Source organism: Puma concolor, chromosome B3, assembly GCF_028749965.1.
Source record: "Puma concolor isolate L17-30 chromosome B3, mPumCon1.1.hap2, whole genome shotgun sequence".
NCBI classification, from domain to species: domain Eukaryota; kingdom Metazoa; phylum Chordata; class Mammalia; order Carnivora; family Felidae; genus Puma; species Puma concolor.
The window spans coordinates 140,310,947-140,325,056 of record NC_141672.1 but is presented as its reverse complement, the minus strand read 5'-3'; the positions used below and the strand labels follow the sequence as shown (position 1 = coordinate 140,325,056).

Below are 14,110 nucleotides of genomic sequence, written 5' to 3'. Positions count from 1 at the left end.
GATAGATAGATAGATAGATTAGATAGATAATGTGATGGCTGCAATGAAAGCTGGGAGTCTGGGGATGCCAGGTGGGGTCTGGTGTTCCCTGGGTCATACTGTATGGGTGGCAGTGCTTGCTTTGCTGTGCGCCCCTGGGATTGGGGCAGGGGCTCAGGGAGAGGCTGAGCGGGGTCTCCAACTGCCCCTGCCACTACAGCAGCCTCACCATCATCCGTGTGCATGCAGTGGTCCTGGGAAGCATTTCATTTAGGCAAACTGTTATTTCTTAGGAAAAAAAAAAAAGGTATGAAATTCTCTGGAAGTGAAATGAAAGTATGGATTTTAATGCCAATATGTCAGGTTCCTATTACACAATCTTGGGCAAGTCAGTCAACCCCTTTGAGCCCCGATGTTTTCTCTACAGAACAGTTTCTCAGCCTTGCACGATGCCTTTTGGGGCTGGGTATTCTCATTTCCTGGGGAGCAGGAGTGGGGACTGCAGGATGTTGGGTGGCATCCTGGTCTTACTCACTAGATATGGCAACCAAAACGTGCCAAATGTCCCCTCCGGGGCAAAATCGCTCATGTCGAGAATCACTATACAATAGTTAAATATTTGCCTGTCTTGCAAGACTATGTAAAGATTAAATGGGATAATACATGAAAAGGTGCTTTGTAAACTGCTAATATTAGAGTCTGGAGGAAACACCTGACTTACACCTTGACATAAACAAATAATTGTACAGTCAATCCTGAATGTGATGAAGAAGTTACTGTGCACCTTCAGAGCCAGGAGATGTTTATCTTTTTTTGTCTATCTCTTTAAGTCTCTGTGATACTTTATCTTTGTCAATCCATAGCCAGTCATTTATTATGCCAGGATTATACAAGTTCTAAAGTCTAAAACATTTAGAGCTCAGCAACCTTGGATGTTAACCCCTGATTCCCTAGAATGGAAACTAAATAAGGGTATTCAGTTGGGTCAACTGAACGGGCCAGATATGCTGAATTCAATGATTTATCTATTCCTTTTGCAGAAAAAGCTTCTAGAGGGAAGACAGAGGCTGAAAGCAATTGTGTCTCATTCAATACTCAGGGGATATGTTAGGAGATGAATTTACATTGCAATAGGCTTTATGCCTTTGTAGGATCAATTCCTGAAATTCCCAGGATTTTCCAAATGGTGGTGATAATAAAGTGAGACGTGATCTTTACGGAGATGTACTAAGATCCAGCATTATGCTCCTACCACATGTACATCACCCTGTTTAAATCTTACCAATTATCCTTGGAGGGTATCATTTTCCCCACTTTACAGATGAAGTGGTTCCAGCACAGTCACTAAGGAACACACCCAGAGGGGCTCTGATTGGAATCCACAGAAGATCAGAGCCAGCTTCGAGACCACTATCCAAACACTATTCTCCACAAGGTCTTATCCTTTCAGAGAATAAGTGGTTTGAGCTTTTAGCAAACACACACCCTTCACACATGACCCTGAGCCTCCTTAAGGAGGCATTCACACTGTTGTCAAAGGAACACCTTGGCTCAAACTTACAGGCAGATAATCAAGCCAGAGGGAAAGCCCTGGATACAGAACTTACATTACTAGGGCTTACATTACTGCAAGAGTACAGGACCACCTGGGTAAAAGACAGCATCCTGTGTGGGTGTAAGAACCAGGATTGGTTCCAATCTCATTACAACAGTATGTGATGTAGCCAACACTTTTGTGCCTAAGAGGAAAAACTCAACGCCACCATCCACAGCTCTGTTAGATGCGGTGTGGATGCCTCCAACCCCCCAGCCATCTTGGGAGGGTGGTTCACCATCCTGCCCATACTTCCCACCATTATAATCTCCACTGGATGCTGAGCCTCCCCATTTAATTAGATTTAGTTGAATTGTTTAATTGAGTCTCTTGGCTCCAAGAGACTTAAAAGTTCCTCAACCAGGTCTCAGTGATGAATACAACATTTCGGATCTTTCTCTGAGTCAAACAAACTTCACTATGGCCACCTTCCTTATGACCACCACATAGTAAAAACCGAGCACACTTTTCTAACCTCCTGGAGGACGTGTCCACGCATCTTTAAGCTATAATCTCAGACCACAGACTGAATGCTGAAAGCGTCCCGAGAGAAAATTTATTTCAGAGGTTCTCAAACTTGATTCCTTTAAGCCCCAAGGAACATAATGGAAGTTTCTCAGAGTCAATCAGGAGCCACCGAAGGGAGTTATACAATAAGTGAGTCACAGGAATAAAAAGTAGAGCATAGGGGAACATAGTCGATAAGACTGTAAGAATGTTGTATGGGGACTGCATTTATCGTGGTGAGTACCACATAATATACAGAGTGATGGAATCAGTACGTTGTACACCTGAAACTAAGAAACCAGTGGATGTCAACTCTACTTCAATAATAAGCATATAAATAAATAAATAAATAAATAAATAAAGCAAGTAAGCAAGCAAGCCAGGAAAAGAGGGGGTAGCCAGGGACAGATCAGGCTATCATTCTATCATTCGTTGGGGCCTCCCACTTCTGCTTCCATTTTATCTACTTGAGATGTGTCATATCCTCATTATTTGGAAAAGGGTTCTCCTACTAAGGAATCCTCCAAGTACTCATCTTGTGGAGCCCGCCCATTTTTGTAAAGCCAGGCTGAAGTCAAGTGCAACGAAGAGGAAGCAATTTAAGAGCACACAGGCTATCAGCAGAGTCCAGATTTCTCCAACTCCATGTGGAAAGTGTGGATCGCCTTTGAAATATGACGATATTCTGCCTCAGAGACGCTCATAACCAAGTTCAAACCCTAGCTCTCTACTTACCTTTTTGGGGATCGTTGGGAAATTCACACACCTCCCTCACTATTCCTTCCTCGTTTGTAAAATGGGCGTGTAAAATGCATGGTAAGTGTCAGAGTTCTGTAATCACCAGTCATGATGGTTATTCCTTGAAGGTACTCTAATAAACAGTAATTCTCTTCCCACATTCGACCCTGCTTCGTACTTCCTGGAGTGGCGGCAGGAAACAGTTCAAGAAACCCATTATGAAATGGGATGAGGGGTTCGTGTGGAGTGTGGGAAGGCCGACAGGCATTTCCCTTAAGTGGTGCCTTTGGCCTTGGCAGCAAAGGCGAGGAAGACACAGGTTGTCAGAAGGGCATGAGGGAGATGGGGAAAGGTAACTGCAAGATTTGCTGCTGTTCACCAGAGGCAGCCCTCAGAAAAGCTGCTGGGGATGCTCCCCGCCCTCCGTAAGTCCTGCTCAATCATGCTCAACATCACTGGGGATGCAACAAATTCCAGAGGCTTTTCCAACCAAGGGCTCCACTCACCCCGCCTCCTCCCAACTCCCTTAAATAATGGCTGAGCAAATGCCTCTGAGACCATCTTCAGCTAATTTCCTTCAAGACATGCAAGCTGCTAATGCTGGGAAGTACAGATAGTGTGGAATAGCAAATATGGCCAAAATTAGATTAAAATAACCTCCTGATAAACAAATTACTCACTGAAAATAAATATTCCACTGCTGGGGCCAAGATAACTAAAAGAACAGCACCACCACATGGCAAGAAGAGGAACTACACCTGCTGCAGTCTGGCCAGTCCCTGTCCGTCCACACTCAGCTACGGAGTCTGACCAGGGACAGGGAGGGGGATTAAAGAGAATGGGTGGTATCCTATCAGCTTAAACATTTAAAATATTTTATGTACTTGTGCAAAAGACAAAAATATTTGGCAAAGAGGTTTGAACTTTGAGCCAAGGTGAGGGGGAAAAAACCAACAACCAATGTGCCAAGTTGAATGCAGCATGACATAATGGGAGTCTGTGATTCTTCCTGTCCCAGTTCCCTTCCTCTCCCTCACCCCATCATTCATCAGATTCTCCCCGATGCTCAGCCTCACAGCAAAGACTCTGGCCCCTTGCACAGCCGTGCTGGTATGTTGGGCATCTCTTACCAGGTCCCATTCCAATGCTTATATGGGATAGACCATGTACTGCTCTTTTCTCAATTAAATGACAAATGCTCCCAATCACCTCCCCCCCAAAATCCTTCTGATACTTAGAAAGTATTTATGTAGCCTCCTTTTAGCTTTTGATCTTATCTTATTTGGGCTAAATAAGCCTATCCTCACTATTCTCTTCTTGGAATGCACAGGGCTCAGGTCCCAGCATCTAGACACAGGCAGTATGCTCTGCAGCCCACAAGTTGTGTGCATTACGTAAGCTTCCAAAACCTCAGCTCTTACACCTGTAAAGTGGGGATAACAATGTCTCCTTGACAGGCTAAATGTATATGAAGTGGTTGACATACTAAGAACTCAATAAACTGTAGATATCTGTGGTGTCATTTCAATACAGCAGTGTGATAGATAATAGCTTGTTACTCCGCATTCACACAAAGCTGACTGCAGCAGTCCATCCCAGTGTGAAAAATGCCAAAATCTATCAATATTATTTGAAGCAGGTTTTTGGTTCATCACAGAAATATATTGTACGCTTCTCCAAAAGATATGTTAGAAGAAGAGACATTGAGTCTAGAATCACATCACAATTTGATTCTTTCTGGGGATGGGAATTGGGCTGGCCTCTTCACTAAAGGCATGCTGAAAATAAATGTATGAGATTTAAATCAAGAAACTGGAATCCTTCCTTAGTCACCATGAATGTATTAGCCTTGGGCACAGCCCAATGTGAAGTATGAGGGACACAGAAGGGACCCCAGCCTTCAAGGAGCTATACCCAAAAAGAAAAATGCTTACACACATATGCAAAAATACAGGAATCATTGATTACAGTATGGTTAGTTCTTATAGGTATAAATATAAGATTCTATAAAAGGTTTAATAGGTTTAATCTAATGCTGGGCATTAAATGGGGTTGAGTAGTATTCAGAAAAACTCTGCACAGAGGTATTTGTGCTGAGATATGAAGAAGGAGCCAGGGTCATCTGGACAGGAAACTTCAAAGTCACAGATATCTGGGTGGGTCACTCCCTCTCTCTGGTCCTCAGTTTCCCTGTGTAAAAATAAGGAGATAGGGGAGGGGACAAAGCCAATAGTTTTCTGGGCTATAGATGACAACACTGTATTATAATTCTCAAACTTGCTAGGAGATTAGATCTTAATTATTCCAACCACTAAAAAGAACTGATAATTATGTGACATGATACAGGTGCAAATTAGTGCTATAATGACAATTATATTACAATATATAAATGTACCAAATCAACATGCATTATATTTACACAATGTTATATGTCAAATATATTTCATTTTTAAAAAGTGTTTATTTTTTTTTCCATTGGGGAGAGAGACAGCACAAGACGGGGAGAGGGGCAGAGGACAGAGAGAATCTTAAGCAGACACCATCCTCAGTGTGGAGCCCAATACAGGGCTTGATCCCACGACCCTGAGATCACAACTTGAGCAAAAATCAAGGTCAGACACTCAACTGACTGAACTACACAGGGACCCCTACTTTCAATTTTTTTAAAAGATCAATCATTTTCTAGGTTCTCAGAAGCCCTATATTTTTGTGAGTGTGTCTGTGAAGCCATCTTGGAGGGAAATTAGTGGAAGATAGACAGGGCTCTGAGCTCTCAATCAATCAATTAATCAATCAGTCGACTAACACTGCGCTAAACAACCTCAAAGGTCTCTTCCAGCTCTGACAGTCTATGGCCTTCACCTGGAAACAGAAGGGGAAAACACACTATGTGGGCAAATCCCTGTTGAGGCAGGTCAGAGCCCTGAAGTCAAGAGGACAGGCCCCATGGGAACACAGGTTGTACTTGTGAGTCCCGTGAAGGCCGCGCTGACCCACTGCTACCTGTGCATCATCACAAGGTCACAGGAATCGCAATGCCAACCATCCTAAAACATAGAGTGTCATTCTCAGAACTCTTCAGAGCTCCTACAATTCCTACAAAAGCCTCAGATGGGTGCACCTCAATAACGGCTCCTACTATGACATTTTGCAGCAAAGCAGGTGTCTGGCCATCGTGCCCTCCCATCACTGCATTGCTGAAGGCCAGGCCACAGTAGACATCACTGAGAGCATGAGGGTGTCTCCACAGAGTCAGGGCTGTAGGTACTAGAAGGTCCTCCCTGCCTACACACCCACAGCAACAGGCTGACGGGCCTTCCCAGGAGCCGGCCAGCCAGAGCATTAACTAGGAAGACCTAGGACGAGTCTGATCTTCCTGCCAAACCTCCCGTTTGCTCCCTGTATCCCTCCCTCCCTCTTCCTTGTCTTCCTTCCTGTATTAACTTACTTCCCTATTTCCAACACCCTCCCCATGCCCTCACTTCTGAAAACTTCCAGACTCCTCTTAAGTTGCAGAGTAGTCTGAAGTAAAACCATCATCTTATTAAGATTTAAGGTCTCAACCAGAAAGTATTTTGGGTGTTGCCTTGTTGCAGGAATGTGACCTTTAAATCTGGGCAACAAGGTTAATACCGAGGCATTATTAGAAGATTCATCACTGGAGCCAGTACAAATCAGGCAGGTTGCCATCACCACACATTCATTCAAGTGATGCTTCCAGAGCCACAATTTTTCAAACCTGCATTTATACCTGATGCTCATGGAAGGGGGGTTAAGGAGTGAAAAGAAAGAGAGAGAAGCAGGGGTTGGGGTTGGGGCAGACAGTGATAAAAGGGGAAGAGGATGAGGAAAAAAGAAAAAAAAGACAGGGGTGCCTGGGCAGCTCAGTCAGTTAAGTGTCCGACTTCAGCTCAGGTCATGATCTCACTGTTCATGAGTTCGAGCCCCGTGTCAGGCTCTGTGCTGACATCTCAGACAGAGCCTGGAGCCTGATTCATATTCTGTGTCTCCCTCTCTCTCTGCCCCTCCCTGGCTCATGCTTTGTCTCTCTTAAAAATAAATAAACATTAAAAAAACAAAGACAGAGATATAGGTACAGGTACAGATGGAGGGAAAGGTGGACTGGAGCAATCCACAAGATGGAGAGAGACAAGGGACAATATGTTACTTGGGTTTATTAGAGGGAAAAAAAATTGCAATAGAAGCACTATTTCTTAATCAAAGCTTTGTTAAGTTTTGGTAATGAAAAGCTAAGTGGTTTTGCATAAGTGAAAGCATAAAAGGGCAAAACTTTCAGTACAGTGAAATTGAAGAAGGGTTTGCACACATGGGAGCCAAACAGGGGAACAGATGTCATGAAAGGTATGACATTTGGATTAGACCATTCTAGCTCCTGCACACAAAAAAAGGACACTTGATGGGCAATGGTTTTTCATTTTTAGCGTCCTATATTGCTGAGGCAGTTGGAATACAGGCCTAGGACTTCCAAGCTTGGTTTGCCTGCTATCCCTCAGGAAGGGAAAGAGACAAGAGATGTCTTCTGGTTCATTTCCCTCTTCCTGCCATCCACCTATCCTACATTGGCTTCTCATGTAGCAGCTACTAGATGGAAGAGAGAGCCAAGGCAGCATAACAAAATTGTCCTATGCGACCCAGGTCCTCTTTCTCTCTTTTGTTGCTAAGGTAGACAGGCTCCAGGTCTCCCAGATCCTCAGTCCTGCTTTCTCGATGCTGGTGGGGATGGTCTCCAGCCCCCCTCTAGACCTATTAGGTACAGATAGGACCTTACTGACCTCAGATTCCCAGGCCCACCCAAGTTTATTTCCACAGAAGCACTGGCTGCCCCAAGGTAGTAGATATGTCCTTCTGGCTTTATTTTAACTGGGGAAGGCACTTCCTTTGTGAAGCAATTACAGAGATACACGACAGTGTCAACTTTTATAGGACCAACAAGCATAAAGACCAGACTAATCACTAGCTGAAAGGATTATGCCTCTAGGAACCAAAGGTTCACATAAACACTCCCAGATATCAGTGCCATATGGTAAGTTTTAGGCAGAAACTGACTTCCTGATTTTAGGTTCAGCAGACATAGACTCACCTGGGATCCAAATGGACAGGCATTCCATGTCAGGTTTTAACTATGCGTGAAGACAGTACAAAGAAACTAGAGGATTCCATGGCACTAACCTCTCCCACAGAAACCCCAGCCTACTGGAGCAGTGCCACCCTTACCCAGACCTTCCATGCCACTCAATACTTTGGTTAGGCTGATAGAACAAAGATGGCGACTGTCTGGTGTTGTGTTACTGCACCTCCCCAAATCCATGACAAACTTTGCTACTTAAATACTTTTCCTGCTGATCCCTTTCCTGCTGAGCTCAAATAGGATCTCAGAATCCTTCCACCTACACATGGAAGTTGGCACTTGTAATGAAACCTATTTGCCCTCCTTGTTCTAAGATCCTCTAAATGCTTAGAACCTGTTCCCTCTCAAGTAATGTCTGCATGCCCATAGCAACTTTCTGCCATTTGTGTTTTTTACTTCTTTTGAGATCATAGCAATGATGCCAGTGCTGGGGAATTTATAAGATCAGTTATTCAAGAAGAACATTTCTATGAAATACCAATAAAGGTATTTGGGAAGAGGTAGTTTGAAACCTTGAATGGGCTTCAACTCATGGGTTTGGTCAAATATACATCAGTGATGTCAAATATACATCAGGGCACATGTGGTGGTGTCTAGAGACAATTTTATTCATTATAAATGGGAATGCTACTGACATCTGGTGAGTCAAGGCGAGGGAGGTGGCTAAACCTCCTGAAATTCACAGAACAGTCCTCAACAAATGAGAGTTATCCAGTCCAACACGCAGGAGTGCCAAGGTTTGGAAACCCCAATACATGTTAAGGTAAAGTTTTACATGATGGAAAGAATGATAGAGAACCTCCCATCCAACTCCCTCATGTTAGAAAGAAGCTAAGACCCAGACAAAAGTCAGTGTGGACAGCTAAGACCCAAACAAAAGTCTGTATGGACAGGTAAGCTGAATTAGGAATAACCCCACACACCCTTCTAATGGGGCAATAAAACCTGTTTTCTATATGGAGAGCATCAGGCTATCAGTTCTCTAACAGTCCATTAGTATAGTTAAATAGAGACTAGAACTACAAGTGTTAAGATCATTGGTTCTGTATGTGGGTTGTTGGGTTCAGGTAGTAGATGGCAGTACTGTCATTTTTATATATGTAAATATCATTCATTCATTTCATTCATTCATAGGTATTCATTATTCATTCATTTTAATGTTTAGTCCCTAAATTTACTTTGAGCTTTTCATTGTGCTAATGCAAATAATTCAACAACCTACAAAGATACCCCTTGCCTGCAAAAGTTTGCCATCAGCTGGCAGAGGTGGACACCGGTGATTCCAATACGGAGGAATCATGCGGAGAGGGAGAGCCTCTGGGAACATGGGGGAGGTCTTCCAACCCAGTCTTGGTGGGGAAAGGGAAAGTTTTTTCGGAGGAAAGGTCCAAGCTGAGTTCTGAAGGCAGGGTAGAAGTTAGAAACTTTTTAAGTTGATCCCCTAGCACAGCATGCTCAGTTAGCTAAGGACAGCCAGTGTGCTGAAAACCTGGCTAAAGGTTCCAAGCCCGAATTAGTCAGTATTTTCACTGGCTACTGTTTCCCATGGGTCCATGCATCATGCCTCATATGGAAATAGTTAATAATGGGCATATGACTGCTTTCAAATTTCTACACATAGCAGTACGTTGTGTATTACCTCTAAGCCAGCAATCTGAGAAATAGGGCTGTGTGTGTGTGTGTGTGTGTGTGTGTGTGTGTGTGTGTTGAAAGGGAGGCCAGCCTTTCTCCACTCTCAGGGCTCTCTCCCCATGAGACATGAAGATCTCTACCACCCAAACTCCGGGGGATATAGAAGAAAGCTACATTCCCAAGGCACAGCATTCACAGGATGGCTTACCCAGCCCCTCTCGGGTCCTTTACTTCCTGCCACCCAGCACTCTTGCTGCACCAAACACCGGGCACTGTCATCAGGAGCGGCAGGGTGGGCAGGTAAATAATGAGAACCCAGATGCCAAACCCGAAGCAAGTTCTGCCCTAACCTGCCCATAACCCACAGGTTATACTCTCCCTTGCCTCCTATCTCAAGGGCTTTCTAACCTGTCACTCTTCACTCCTCCAACCTGCACTAAGCACTTTCACTCTCCCTGCAGGACAGAGAGTTGTGAACAGTCTTGTGTATTGTGGCCAGTTACAATCAACCAAATAAATTCAAGCTTTAATTTTTTTTTCCCTCAGTCTACAAATGGAAGTGCTCCATGATGTGGCTCTTTCTCTGTGCATATAGTTGACAGAGATACATTGTGGGGGGGGGGGGAGTGTTTATTTTTATTTATTTATTTATTTATTTATTTATTTATTTATTTATAAGTTTTATTAAAGTTCACCTATTACCCACAGGCCTCAGGCTCCCTATAGAGAAACAAATATCACAATTGAAGCAGCTGGTTTCCAAGGTGCCAAATTAAAATAGATGAAGAGGTAAGGGGGGGGGGGAATAAAAACATTAGCTAAGACTTCTTTGCTCCCAAGTGCATGGAGTCTTCTATTATATTGCACACATGAAATTGACTCCCAATGTAATTAGACCAGGGCTACTAGGCAAACAAACAAAAAAAAAATCTTCAAATTATTCAGACCCCCAGAGCTATTCTTTTGCAATCACTCAAGTAACTGAAAAGAGAGCCAACTTTTTAATATAAATTTGTTATTAGAATCTACACTGTCCAAGAAATTCCCAACACCCCACCTGCTCAAAAATACAGAGTCATGAACTGGTATCAGAACCAAATGCAAGAATCCTGCTTCCCACCCAGTGCCATAATCTTTTCTTCTACAGGACAACCCTACTGGAAACTGGACCTCATTTCAACAGTCCTTAAGGGCCACTGGCCCTGTTAGAAGGAGCTGGAGAGTTCCTCAGGTCTGCAGAAGACAACACGCTCCCTTTAGAATAAATTATCTTGACAGCATTATGCACAGGCATGCCCACATGGACAGATATTAACTCTCTCTTTGCAGCCTTGTGTTTGGAATAGCCATAGTATTCTCCATCTCACCCCCCAAAGATCCAGGAATGGCTCTATTGCCTTCCAGGTTGAAATGAGCCATGGAGGTACCAAGAGCACCTTTCACTGAACTCAGAGGAGAAAGAAATAACGACTTTTCAAAAGAGGTGCTTACTGGATTTCAGCAATGCTGCCAGAACTTCGGTGGCGGCCCTGGGGAAAGAGAAAGAAAAGTGGAAAAGTCAATGTTCAATGGCCTTTTTGTCAGCCCATGGATCCCAAAGCCAGCAGGCTCATTGCTGCCACCTAACAGCCCCATTATTAACCGGGGAGCAGACATTCTATTGATTGCAGCACTGACCATCAAAGAGGCATAAATGCAGAAATTGCTTCAAGCAAAGTGTCTGTCTTGAAAATGGGTCTCAGGAGTCCCCATTGCTGCTGGAAATATCTCCCCCCTCCCCTGTCTTGCCTCCCAACTTCCACCACCTTCCTTACACTATGCTCCCCATATATCTGTTGCTCATCCCCACCAGAGCTCCAGCCAGTCTCTTGGTTTATACTTGGGAAAACCAGCAACTCTGGAGGATGGGTTGGGAAAGGGCAGGATGTGGAAGCTGAGTGAGTACACCAATGCAGCCAAAACTTCTTGAGCCTGGGTTGGGCTGGTGTGAAAGGAAATCAGTGCTGGAGGGAGTGGGGGAAGTAGAGTAGCCACGTTAAGTTCATCAAAGGGGATTAGCAGAGAAGGAAGCATGAAAAGAAAGAATGAGGGTGTTCCAAGCAAAGGACCAAGCCCCATTCTAGATCACAGGCCAGGTCTATAAGGTGACCCTGCATTTCTGATTTGCATGGCACTTGTGTTTTGGGGAGTTCACTGAGGAGGTAATGATCCATTAGATGATAGTTTTATGAGGGACATACTAGAGGTGGGGAGGAGGATTTGAGGCGACAAGGGCTCCAGCCAGAAGTGTAGCATGGACAGAGAATGAAGAAAGATGGGTTGAACGGAAGCTTGGAGCCTTGCTCCTCAAAGCATGGGGCTCCCATTAGCAGCTTTGCATTCCCTGGGAGCCAAACAGAAATGTAGACTTTCAAACCCCATCCCTGGCCTGCTGCATCAGAACTTTCATTCCAACAGAGAATTCATAGGCATATGAGTGTTGGAAAATAACTGGTTTAGAGGATAGGTCAGTATGGTTTGGTTACTCTTTGATGTTGAGAAGAAAGTTCAAGGTGACTCCCAGATCCAAACCCTCTAGAAAATATCGAATAGTGTGATAACATAGCAAATAATTATGAATCCAAATAGTGACATTTCATGGCAGGAAATACATGCTAAAGTGTCATATTAGTCAAAGAGGTGAGGCTGATTCCTGAGTAACAAGAAAAGATTTCTTTTCAGCTCCTAACTGGGGGATGAACATGTAGTGCAGTGTAAGACACCTTTAGGGCAACGATGAACATAAGGTTTCAGACCACTATAGTCCACTATTCTAAAGAGACCTGATTCGAGTGCACAGGTCATAAGCCATTTCATTGATTTTGATTGATTTTGGATCAAAGGGGTATGGTGTCAAGGTCAGAAACATGAGGTGAAGCTTGTAAACAAAGAATTCACAGGATTTGATGACAGGCTTGTTGTGAAGGGCAAAGTAAAGACAAAAGTTGGTCATGGCCTGAAGTGTTCAGTTGGGGTAAATGGGAGAACAAAAAAACCATTACAACAAAAGAGGTAAACTGAGGTGTTTACAGAAGGTAATCATTTCTATTTGGGAAATGCTGAGCTCAGGATGAGGGGCACACAGCTACATGGAACTTTTGAGAATGATGCTAGAAGCATAGATACAGAATTCCAGAGAGAGCTGGAGTTGGGGATACATATTCAGGAGTCACTATGGTAACAATGATCATTGGAGCCACAGGAACAGGTAATATCTGTGAGGAAATGCAATCAAGAACAGAGTACAGGGTTGGCCCCCAAAGCATCTACACCAAAGGACTCAGAGAATGTGCAATCCAGGAAGCAGGAAGAGAGGGGATGAGGGGCTCTGTTTTGAAACAAAAAGTTCTCTAGATTTTCTAGGAACAGTTTTTTTCAAACTGCAAGTTGTGACCCAATAGTTGATTGTAAAATCAATTTCATAGGTTTTGACTAACTTTGTGGATGAAATTGAATCAACTGTAATAGAATAGATTATATCAATATCGTTTCATGTAGCAAAGGTCCACTGTGATCTGAGAAACTTTTATTTCAATGCACATACACGCATGTGTGCATACGGGGAATCTGATGTAAATGTTTTCCTTTAAAAATAAAAAGCTTATAAAGATGTTGTTTAATGGATAGGGCCCATAAAAGATCTGAACAAGAACAAACGTCTGGAATCAAGTAATGAACTAGTGAGCAAACACAAAGTATTTGATCTCCCAGATGGTGCTGAGATCCAGGCACCAAGCCACTCATGTGAATGTCACCCAAAGGCTCTGTATTTCGGGGTCTATTTTGACAGTAAATATCTGGAATTCGGTCCACTCTCTGAGCATATCTCTCTGCTTCTCTCCTGCTCTCCCAGTGTAACTAAGAATGTAAAACCCATCAGAAATGAGGTAACCACTTTGTCAACCAATGGCTATAAATACAAATAAAGCAAAACTTTAAGCAGCTAAAGTCTAAATAAGTAAGAAAATACTCACTTCCACTCCAAGAAACCAAATCCACTGCATTGAGACAGTGAACAGGGGCCCCAAAATCAGTGCCTTTGGGGTGCTGAGCTGTTCCCCACTCCACATGGACATCCAGCACCCATGTTGCTGGTAGTTTCACTGATTCCACAGAAGAGGACTTTTTGAGAGGGCTTATTTTCTCAGAGTTTAAACCCATACCACCATCCCACATTATGTGCACCCCCCAGTTGGATGTCCAAGTGGGATTGAAAGTAGAAATGCCAAAATGTCCTCCTCCATCAACTTTCCCTGACTGTACATCACTGAATGGGTCATTTAATAGATTCTTACAAAATACCCTGCTCCAAGAAAACTACAACAATACCCAAAGGCAAAGTAGAACAGCCTCTATCCTATCCATTGTCCCAATGGGGTGGGCTAACTCAGTCAAGATGCTAGAGGTCAGAGGTCACTTCCAAGCTCCTCCTCAGATAAAGCCAAACTTAAACCACTGGCAAATTTCTAAAT

At 43.5% G+C, this 14,110-nt stretch overlaps 1 protein-coding gene across 2 annotated transcripts in view; it reads right to left on the bottom strand.

Annotated features, from left to right (window-relative positions):
- The window catches only part of AGBL1 (AGBL carboxypeptidase 1), an 862,602-nt gene that overhangs the window by 722,320 nt on the left and 126,172 nt on the right, over positions 1-14,110 (bottom strand). For both annotated transcript variants that reach the window (XM_086711500.1, XM_025918486.2), the window contains exon 6: positions 11,091-11,128. In XM_086711500.1, coding sequence (XP_086567626.1) covers positions 11,091-11,128 — 38 coding nt within the window. The remainder of the gene's footprint in view (positions 1-11,090; positions 11,129-14,110) is intronic.